The 10801-nt window shown below is 34.6% G+C and overlaps 2 protein-coding genes across 2 annotated transcripts; both read left to right on the top strand.

Annotated features, from left to right (window-relative positions):
- The first annotated feature begins 1208 nt into the window (after positions 1-1208).
- golt1bb (golgi transport 1Bb) lies at positions 1209-6507 on the top strand. The gene is made up of 5 exons (XM_038706948.1): positions 1209-1363; positions 2369-2460; positions 2576-2754; positions 2843-2924; positions 5924-6507. The coding sequence occupies exons 1-5, from the start codon at positions 1339-1341 to the stop codon at positions 5960-5962; spliced, it is 417 nt and encodes a 138-aa protein (XP_038562876.1). The 5' UTR covers positions 1209-1338; the 3' UTR covers positions 5963-6507.
- An 821-nt stretch (positions 6508-7328) lies between these two features.
- Positions 7329-10553, top strand: LOC119894148 (spexin prohormone 1-like). The gene is made up of 6 exons (XM_038706708.1): positions 7329-7855; positions 8355-8426; positions 8507-8552; positions 8653-8712; positions 10211-10294; positions 10378-10553. The coding sequence occupies exons 1-6, from the start codon at positions 7742-7744 to the stop codon at positions 10425-10427; spliced, it is 426 nt and encodes a 141-aa protein (XP_038562636.1). The 5' UTR covers positions 7329-7741; the 3' UTR covers positions 10428-10553.
- Positions 10554-10801: the final 248 nt, after the last annotated feature.

Here is a 10801-nt window from a genome sequence, read left to right as displayed (position 1 = left end):
AACCGTGCATGCGCAGATTAGTAGTTTCGTTTAAAAAAAGTGAAGAGGTCTCACTCCGCCCGGATCTCTGAGTTCTAGAATCAAAACAGAGACAGACAGAGCAGGAAAACACCGCTACACTGCTCGCTATGGACTACATCTCCCAAGCATGTTTCACTTCTTGACCCACACACTAATAAATGTTGTAACAGCAGGGGTCTCTCATACTTGTAATGTGAAAAAACTGGACATATTTGGGCCCTTATGTTGATGATGCTGATACTTTACTGTTAGATTGAAATATTTCTTGTGTCAAAGCAGCTCCATTTGCAACATAACAGACATACACCATAGACATACACCAGACATACACCAGAGACCAAGACACACACAATAAACATAACATCACAAGACAATATTCAAGGCCATTCAATGAATATTTGATTTGACTGTCAACAAAAGAATTTCATATGCAAGTTCTCAATATTTTGACTTAATGTGAAATGTTGTTGGTCTAACATCTTGTAACAGTGAGCAGTGCAGCTCTGACAACAGTTTTCTGGTCAGTTGGTTTTAATGTAGCAAATAATGATAAAATAAAATATGACCAGGCTCCAGAGGTGCACGACCTATGATCTATATAGCAATTGTAAGTCGCTTTGGATAAAAGCGTCAGCTAAATGAATAAATGTAATGATGGGAGACCATTTAATATGTTGTTGGGTATTTTATCATATAAAGTGCATTTTTTTTAAAGGCAAGGCAAGTTTATTTGTATAACACATTTCAACAAGGCAATTTGTGTGCTTTCCATAAATCATAAAAACAACAGAGTTAAATAGAAAATAAAAACAGGATACATTTTTTATTATATATTCTTAAAAAGAGTAGAATAGTAATTAAAATCAGGATACATTTTTTAAAGAGTTTAATAGAAAATAAAAACAGGATAAAACAAGACAGTAAAAGTTACATTGCAGTGTAATTTATTATTCTACATCCTGAAATTTGATTTAATAAAAGGCAGCGAAAAAAAAGAAAAGTCTACGGTCTTGTTTTAAAAGAACTGAGAGTTTCAGCAGACCTGCAGTAAAAGCTGATATGATTTGTAGCTAATGTAGATGTTAGCCCGCAAAGTAACAAGCAACTATTTCGCTGTCAGAAAAATAATTGAAGGTTGTGAGAACATCTGTACACATAGACGATCTTTGTAAGAATACGTGCCTGCGTGGCTCCGGAAGACGTCACGTAACACACCGCTAGCGTTAGCCTTCATCGCTGGCATCTAACGGCGGCAGCAGCAGGTTCGAGTCGCTACGAGCTTCGTGTGATTTGATAAATTGTCCAGCTGTCGCCAAAATGATTTCCCTCACGGATTCACAAAGTAAGACCAGTTTATATGCGTTCCGCTGTTCTTGTGTTTTTGTAGTGTTTGTGCGTAAAACCCGGTTTAACAGAGTGGATGAGGTAAGCAGCTCAAACGCCATTGGCTGAGGGCATAGTTACGTCACGTAGCTGTACACGTTTTTTTAAATGAAGAAAAAACTGGACGTATTGGAAAATATTGATTTATTGACTTCTGATAGCCTTCTGATATGCATTCATGGTATCAACTATTGATTGGTTTTATTGCATTAAAGCTTTGTATTATTACTTTTATTAATTTATCAACATTTTAATAACTCAGTTATATAAATCACCCATGCAAAAGCAAAGAAGTATTAAATCTGGTTTTATAAAATATACAGAAGTAATCCATTTAAAGTAATTGCATATATGGAAATGTGAGCAAGTCTTAACATTATCATTTTCAACAAATAACTAGATTAAAATTAATTGATTGAAAACTATTTAGAAAATGAATATTTAATACACTGAATTGGGAGTTTGCAATATGGATAACATATTTATTTTAGTGTGATGTATTGAATTTGAGTCATTTGAGAAACTGTTGATTGAAATGTCTGTTTTTGGGCTAAGCTGGAAAAAAATAAGATACCTTACAGATCAAGGTACTTTGTCTCTTATTTCCAATATTGTCCTTAAGCAGTCCTCCTTGGTGATTTGCAACATTGCCAACAATGACCTCATACAGCCAGTGATAATCAAAGAAAAGCTATGTTTATATAAACAGTTTGGCAAAATGAATATAGTCTCAACCATATTATTAGTATTTAAGTAATTTTTACTTACGTGTGTAATACATTTATCCATGATATTTTTTGTGTGCTTAAGTAACTCCAGTTTAACGTCTTATTTTTCTTCTGTCTTTCTTTCTTGTTGTACCCTGTTAGTGTCTGCTGCTGCTCAGTTTCCTAAAAACAGTTTATGATGTGTGATGTTACCACATGGCTGTAATAATAACTGTTCTGTTTCTTAAAATCTACAGAAATTGGAATGGGGCTGACAGGGTTCGGTGTGTTCTTCCTCTTCTTTGGGATGATGCTGTTTTTTGATAAAGCTCTCCTCGCCATTGGAAATGTAAGTTGATCAATAACACTGTTACCACACTGTGTGACAGTGAAGCATCTCCCTTGTATGACCTGATAGACGTCACACCTCTGATTGTATTGTGTGTGTTTGCTTTTTTGTGCAGATTCTGTTTGTCTCAGGTCTGTCCTTCGTTATCGGCCTGGAGCGAACATTCAGGTTCTTCTTCCAGAGACACAAAGTAAAAGCCACCAGCTTCTTCCTGGGAGGAGTGTTAGTGGTTCTGATCGGCTGGCCGATCATTGGAGTCGTTCTGGAGATCTATGGTTTCTTCCTCTTATTCAGGTCAGCTCACACAGAAAGAAGTAAAAACCTTTTTAATTAACATGATTAATATGTTTTGGTCTCACCTGGTCCTCTCTCTCTTTAACAGAGGATTCTTCCCGGTGGCAGTAGGCTTCATCAGACGAGTACCTTTGCTTGGGTCTTTGCTCGGCTTACCAGGAATCAGTACAGTAAGTTTATCATGACCACCAATAAATTGCAAAACGCAAACTGAACATCCCTTTAAAGGATCATTTCGGTATTTTAATATATAAAATAGGGCCCAGGTTTAAAAAGTACAGGAATTACCCTTTAAGTTATTTGAGACTTTAGACTTGTTTGAGATGGCTAATTCATTACAAAGAATATTTAACACGTTTTTTTTCTGCCCCCTTTACTTTATTGTATGTGTTAATGTGGTTAAGGGATGTTTTTGACTTTGGTTTTGGTTCATATCAAAAGCAGTAACAACATCCTATAATTGTTAGGGACATCATGAAAAACACTGCGTTTACAAGCTGTTGACAAAAACATTAGGCTGCCAAGGCAAGCAGTAATTAAAGATTAATTTAGTAGTTTATGAAACCAGTGGTGGAATGAAGTATATTTACTCAAGTACTGTATTTAAGTACAGTTTTGAGGTATTTGAATTGTACTTTACCATTTTATGCTACTTTATACTATGTGACAGCTTTAGTTACTAGTTACTTTACAGATTTACATTATAAATACAAATCAATTAATAAATTATGATGTATTATTAAATATGTGGCAGTATGTAATCTAAGTATTTTAACCCCACCTTCACTAGCTGCAAGCCGTGAACATGTTCATGCATCAATAAATATAATCCATAATCTCTTCCCTGAAGGTCTGAAACGCACCAACATGGGGGACAATACCTTGACAGTGCTTGACAAAATAAAATTGACAAAAAATAACTAAAGTAAATATGTACCTACGTAGTTCTTGTGTCAGGAGCAGTAACTTGGTGTGTTGCCCTCCCAGTGTTTTTAAGTTTTTTTGTTTTTGTACTGATTAAACAAACGAGATCTAACCATAGACTGGTTAATTGGTGAGTTTTGGAGGTGTTGGTAGGAGCTGTTGGCCATGACTAGCAGCCTACCCTCTGTTTTTTGCTAAGCTAACCTTTTCATCTGACTTGTGGCAAGAAAGCAATTCTAAGTGCATTTTGACCTGTTACGTTCAAATGAAAAGGGATAAAGACACCAAACGTTTACAGGAACTGTTTTTTTTTTTTTGATGATGATGATTTTTGTTTTTAGAACATATAAACAGCCACATTAACAATACAGTACACAACAATTTGAAGTGTTTTTACCATTTCTTTTACACACTGCTGAGCCCCAGGTATCGTGCAGGCAATGTTGGGAAGGTTACTTTGGAAATGTAATAGGTTACCGAATACAAGTTACCCTATTTAAAATGTAATAGTAGTGTAACTATTTTAATTCCCTTTTCAAAGTAATATAATGTCTTACATTTAATTACTTTTTATTTACTTCTTTAAATTTCTAATGAATGTTTTCAACTATTAACCATTTTCAAAAGACAGAGGCAATTTTACTGGCAGACACGGGGCGCTGCAAATTCAAACATGAGAATCAATCAAAAGCATCAGAATAACATCAAACTTTACTAAACGGCTGGAAATGGCAAAGGAAGAGTTTGTGCACTGGAAACAATTATAATAATTATTATTAAACATATAGCCTAGCTTTTTACAGAAAATATTCATATTTAACCCCAATGTAATCATGAAAATTTTCGGTGAAAATTGACAAAAACAAAATAACTAAAGTAAATAAAAGTGAGTAAATGTTCAACGTGATAGATTACAGATCTCAAGCAAGTTTCAAGTCTCTGCAAGTGATTTTAATATAGTACTGACAGACTAAAATCAATTTCTGACAGGAAAGTTGGAAATCATTTTAAAATAGCAAAGAGTACTGCAAAGTAAACACAGTTTTTAGCTTCTTAAACAGGAATAAATACCGTTTATGATCAAGCATTAAAGTTGATTCTTGAACTTGGTGAAGTCCATTTGCTAATGAAGACTAATGAAGGTCTGAATGAAACTAGGATAGTTGGGATTATTTTGCCAACCTGTAGATTCTTTTAAAACGTGTTGATAGGAAGGCTTTTACTGAAATGTGAGTCTTTCTCTCTTGTCTGGAGAACAATGTCTCTGCTATTCTGAACGCGTCCTCGTGGGATTCCTCACTTAGAGTCTCTTGTCTGTGTGAGACTTTTGTAAGTGTTCAGGATCAGTTATCAGAACATGGTAACTCTGGTGTATGTGGTGTACTGTTGTCATTCAGCCACAGACACTTAAAGGGTAAAGACATTTTACAAATCTGGAGGGTTTTTTAGTTTCAGATACAATTGCCTCTTTAGGGAAAACTTCCTTCTTAGTACTTTCCAAAGACTTTCAGACCATGATATCATCTGTTCCCAGTGGTGGAAGAAGTGTGGTGCATTATATTTTAATTAAATCATACCTTTGATAATTAAAATGTAGGCCTCCTCTTGTTCTCTTATTTGTTTTAATAATGTTTACATTATATGGTAACACTTCAGTCAATATATTACTTCTTTTTCTAAGGAAAAATACTAATACCACACTGTAAAAATACCCCCTACAAGCAAAAGTCCTGCATTGAAAACCTTATTTAAGTATAAGCATGTTAAGTATTTTAAGCAAAGTATTTGTTCTGTAGTAGCTCTGTGGTCAGCTTTGTAATGATGCATTTTCCAGCTAATCCCAGTTTAATAAAAAAAGTTAGGATAGATATACTTCAGTTATCCAGAATTATTTTAATTCAAAATCACAATATTGAGATACATGGTTTTCACTGGAGAGGAAGGGTAAGAAAAACTAAAGCTTTCCAGCTGCTTCATTACTATCATTTTAACAATTTCTACAAAGTAATTTCACACCAGAAAGTCTTATTGAATGGATCAGAAACTGCAACTGTGAAATAAAAAAATCTGACGGACACCCAATCAGTTTATTAATAATGTTTTTCAGGTAAAATATTTTGTTTTCAAACGAACCTCCTCACAGACATTTTCCTCGTGATCTTCCTCTGAGCTTTAAACTTTGTTTGCATTGAATTTTTTAAAGTTTTAAAAACTAACTCTAGATTGGTCTCTTATTCTCTTTCAGCTGGTGGATAAAATTGGTGAGAGCAACAATATGGTATAACAGTGGGCTGGTTTTGTACTGGAGAAGAGTTTCCGTATTTATCCTAGTTTCCAATAGTGACTGTATATTTTGGTCATTGCCACTCCACAACTGTGAATCCAAACATGTTTCTGCACAGAAGACACAAGTGTATCTGTGGACGTTTGACATCATGATGTTTTGTATCCGACCGCCACTTGGACAACGTTACCAAGAGTTTTTTTAACTTTAATTTTAAAAGCTGGAAGCAGGTCTCCTGTTTTGTATCATTCCAGTCTGATATTTATAAGTTGGGGCCACTGGATGAACTCAGCGGAGAGTCAGGAGCTCTACACAGCGTATACTCCTCCAGATTGTGTGCCTGAACAGTCACTGAGAGCTTTTCTTCAATGAAGTGTTACTGGAATTTTGTACATTAAAAAATAAATAATGTTGAGCTAAATGTTATGTGGGTGAGGAAACCTGACCTGTTGTGTAAAAAGGTTTAGGATGATTGTTATGGATATGTTTTACTGTAACTTTTGTAAGTGCATACTTGAAATAAAGTGTGTTTTTTTTTTTTTTTTGTAAAGGTGTTTTTTGCATTAACACAGCAGTAACTTAGTGTGTTGTCCTCCCATTGTTTTTAAGGTTTTTTTGTTTTTGTACTGATAAAACAAACGAGATGTAACCATAGACTGAATGTAACATGTTAATTAGTGAGTTTTGGAAGTTTTGGTAGGAGCTGTTGGACATAGCCAGACTAGCAGTCCACCCTCTGTTTTTTGCTAAGCTAACCGGCTGCTAGTGCTACAATCTTTTCATCTGACTTGTGGCAAGAAGGCAATTATAAGTGCATTTTGACCTGTTACGTTCAAATGAAAAGGGATAAAGACACCAAATGTTTACAGGAACTGGTTTGTTTTTTAAAATAATTTTTTATTTTTAGAACATATAAACAGCCACATTAACAATACAGTACACAACAATTTGAAGTGTTTTTACCATTTCTTTTACGCACTCCTGAGCCCCAGGTATCGTGCAGGCAATGTTGGGAAGTTTACTTTGGAAATGTAATAGGTTACCGAATACAAGTTTCCCTATTTAAAATGTAATAGTAGTGTAACTATTTTAATTCCCTTTTCAAAGTATATAATGTCTTACATTTAATTATTTTTATTTACTTTTCTAAATTTCTAATGAATGTTTTCAACTGTTAACCATTTTCAAAAGACAAAGGCAGTTTTACTGGCAGACACGGGCCGTTGCAAATTCAAACATGAGAATCAATCAAAAGCATCAGAATAGCATCAAACTTTACTAAACGGCTGGAAATGGCAAAGGAAGAGTTTGTGCACTGGAAAAATTACAATAATTATTATTAAACATATAGCCTAGCTTTTTACAGAAAATATTCAGATTTAACCCCAATGTAATCATGAACATTTTCGGTAACTGTAATTTAAGTACACATTTTTTCCTAGTAACTGTAAAGAATTACAGTTACATTTATTTTGTAATTAAATTACACAACTAAATTACATTCCCCAACACTGCTGTGCAGGGGGTGGTCAACACCCACCTACCTCACTGACATCCGCTTCATTCATAAATCTCACCAGTGACGTCAGCACGCTGGCGACCCTGTGAAGAGACTCTGCTGTTCACAGAGGTTTAAACCTCTCTCGCGTGCTGCCACTGCACGTTGACAGTTTATTAATGGACAGTGGCAGCTTTAACAGCACCTGTCACTGCCATCAATTGATAAATTGCTTGAGACGTAATGAAGCCACCTTTCACCCTCATCACTGACGCAGTATAATGAGGTGCTTTGCTTTGTTTTTTAAGTCATGTAACAGCAGTGACAGAGGAGAACGAAGCACAACTCATACATTTAAACTCAAGCTGCAGACTGCAGAAGAGCAGAAATTAACGGTAATATATTATTATTATTATTATTATTAGTAGTAGTACTAGTAGTTGTTGTATTTTGTCAGTGTTTGTACTATTTTACTTTTTCTTAAAATACCAGAGAAGTCAGGGATTAATTAAACTTTTGCTTCACTTTGAGATTGAGTTATAAGTAAAACATAAAGTCCCCCTATTTAATACTTATAAACATACAGCATATGTAAAAATTTTATAACACGCTGTAATGTAGTTACAAGCAGAAATAAGAGTTTATCGTTATTACTCCTTCTGTGGGCACCCATATGTGTATGTAAGCAGATAATGAATGAAAATTAAATGAAAATAAAATATAACAATATAAAAGTTTTTAATGAAGAAGTTATAATTGCAGACAAATACTGTTCATTATTGCTTACAATTACATAGTGTGTTATAAACTATTTATTAAATGGTGGTGGTGAGGGTGTAGTAGTTGTAGTAGTGGTAATAATGTTATTTTTAATTAAACTAAATGTCATTACAGGGTTCAGCAATGTCTCTAATAGTCTCATTCCTTGTGGTGACATTGGTTACCCAGTGTTGGAGTGCACCTCAGGTGGGTAAAAGTTGATTTTTTCCTCTTCCATGTATAAATGCTTTAAGAAATAAAATCATATCTTTCTCATTACTTCTCAGCGGAGAAACTGGACCCCTCAGGCCATCTTATACCTAAAAGGAGCATGTAAGAATTTGCAGAGGAAATGTAAAACTGTGGAATTGCCTTGTTTTTAGCTGTCTTGTCAAATGAAGAGAAATAAATGTTGAATGCTGATGTGTTACAGCAGGACATCGCTCAGTGTTGGAGCGCACTGGCAGGGAGGAAGGGGACACTTTACATCTAGGTGAGTGTAAAATGTGATGCTCTGCAGCCAATGGTATAAATAAAGACAAAATAGTTATGTAAGCATTGGTGCAGTATTATTTTTGCGTCTTAAAAATTTGCAGTATAGCTGAAAACCATAATTAATTTAATAACAATGTATTAACATAACAGCAAACTTGGATTATAGTAAAAATCATTATTTGATGTCTTATTTACATTTTTAATTGCAGTGGTGGAATATAACTACATTCTACAAATACATTTACTCAAGTACTGTACTTACTTTAAGTACCAGTGTAAGGTACTGGGTTCTTTTCATGCCACTTGCTTCTACTGCACTACATCTCAAAGGGGAATAATATACTTTTCACTTTACAATTATTTGAAAGCTTTAGTAACTAGTTGCTTTATAAATTAAGATATTTATATACAAAACATTTGATAATCTTATAAGATATTACGTTTTGTTATAAAGTAACTACTGTACTGCTAGTGTAACACTCTTGTACCTAACAATATATAGGTCTACAGTAACAAAGAAATATGACCACATTACTCCTATTTTAGCTTCATTAACTGGCTCACAGTATGTTTTAGAATTGACTTTAAAATTCTATTGATCACTTTTAAAGCTCTTCATGGCCTCTCGCCTTGTTATATTTCTGAACTTTTAGTCCCATACACACCAGCACGTACCTTGAGATCCTCGGGCAGAGGTCTGTTGTCTGTTCCAGAGTCTCGACTGAAAACTAAAGGGGACAGAGCGTTTGCTGTCAGGGCCCCGAGGCTCTGGAACAGCCTGCCTGAGGAAATCAGGTCGGCTGAGTCAGTGAACTCTTTTAAGTCCCTTCTTAAAACATACTTTTATAGGAGAGCCTTTCCCGATCTTATTTGACTTTATTTTATCCCTTTTATTTTATTGTATTTTACTAATTTTATATTAATTTTTCATGCTCTTATCTTGTTTTTTTTTGTATTATTCTTTACACTTGTTAAAGCACTTTGTAACTTGTTTTTGAAAAGTGCTCTACAAATAAGGATTATTATTATTATTATTATTACAGTACAACTGAAACGATTTGTTGATTTTCATGTAAAAACATTACATGGTTCCAGCTTCTCAAATGTGAGGATTCGCTTTTTTTATTATTAATAATTTTGAGGTTTGTGCTATTGCTCGGACTAAATGAGAGTAGAAAAGATGTCAATAATTTCTGAAATTTTACAAACCATTCAATGAATCAAATGGCTTACTCAGTCCTACATAAAATAGTTTTAAATGTTTCACAACCTGGCTTCCCAAAAGTTGCTCTTATTAATGGTTACATTCACTTTCTAAAGGAGTCTTTGTTATAAAGTGGTACTTAAGAACTTGCATGATATCAATTTGATATCATTATTTAAAGCTGTTCTTATATTCATCTCCTCCTCATCCGGCTATGTTTGTATTTTCTCTCTTTCTTGTCTTGGTTGTGCCCTTTCTTGTCTTTTCAAATGTCTTTGCTCTGCATCTGCAGTGACTCTCAACCAGAGCATTGATGGACTTGGACTGTCTTTGTCATCCATTCTTCTGGAGCTTCTGCTGCGAGCTGTGGAAGAAGGTAAAAACCCTGAAAGTTATCACCAACACTTGGTCTCACCTTCATCTGAGCAAATTGAATTGTTAATCTGTTTTCTTCCCCAGGTGGAGGCAATCCAGAGAGTTACCCAGAGCTGAATTTTAACTATTTGTGAAGCGTTCACTACACTTGTTTTCTTCTTTTCTTTTTCACTGTTGCACTTTCTTGTATTTATGTTTTTTTAAACAAGGAATTTGTCACTATTTGAGTTAAATTGAAATTAAATGTGCTGTGAATCAAATTCCCTTGCCTTGTGTGTGAGTAGGATTGTTCAACTCTGAGCAAGATGAGATGTGTTTACTTATTGTTGGACTTTATGATTGTCTTCTCCTTAATGAGCTTGAAGAATCCAGTATGTACAACTTGTTATCGATTTAAGAAAAAGGCTTGTGTTCGCTTGGGGCAACACTTACATCATTCACACCACATGGTGATTAACACCATGCTAAACACCATTCAGTCATTCATCACGCTGTCTACACCGAGGTC

The sequence above is a fragment of the Micropterus salmoides genome, unplaced genomic scaffold (genome assembly GCF_014851395.1).
Source record: "Micropterus salmoides isolate LMB-PRFRI ecotype aquatic unplaced genomic scaffold, ASM1485139v1 Ms_hic_scaffold_8, whole genome shotgun sequence".
Classification (NCBI taxonomy): Eukaryota; Metazoa; Chordata; class Actinopteri; order Centrarchiformes; family Centrarchidae; genus Micropterus; species Micropterus salmoides.
Note: the sequence above shows the minus strand (reverse complement) of the source record. Positions and strands in the feature narration are given on the sequence as shown.

Excerpts from the sequence above, each read along its gene's own strand:
- golt1bb (XM_038706948.1), top strand. The coding sequence starts at position 1,339 with ATGATTTCCCTCACGGATTCACAAA. Across the intron at positions 2,461-2,575 it reads CTCTCCTCGCCATTGGAAAT|ATTCTGTTTGTCTCAGGTCT; the intron begins GTAAGTTGATCA and ends TTTTTTGTGCAG. Across the intron at positions 2,925-5,923 it reads GCTTACCAGGAATCAGTACA|CTGGTGGATAAAATTGGTGA; the intron begins GTAAGTTTATCA and ends ATTCTCTTTCAG.
- LOC119894148 (XM_038706708.1), top strand. The coding sequence starts at position 7,742 with ATGAGGTGCTTTGCTTTGTTTTTTAAGTCATGTAACAGCAGTGACAGA. Across the intron at positions 8,427-8,506 it reads AGTGTTGGAGTGCACCTCAG|CGGAGAAACTGGACCCCTCA; the intron begins GTGGGTAAAAGT and ends ATTACTTCTCAG. Across the intron at positions 8,553-8,652 it reads CTTATACCTAAAAGGAGCAT|CAGGACATCGCTCAGTGTTG; the intron begins GTAAGAATTTGC and ends GATGTGTTACAG.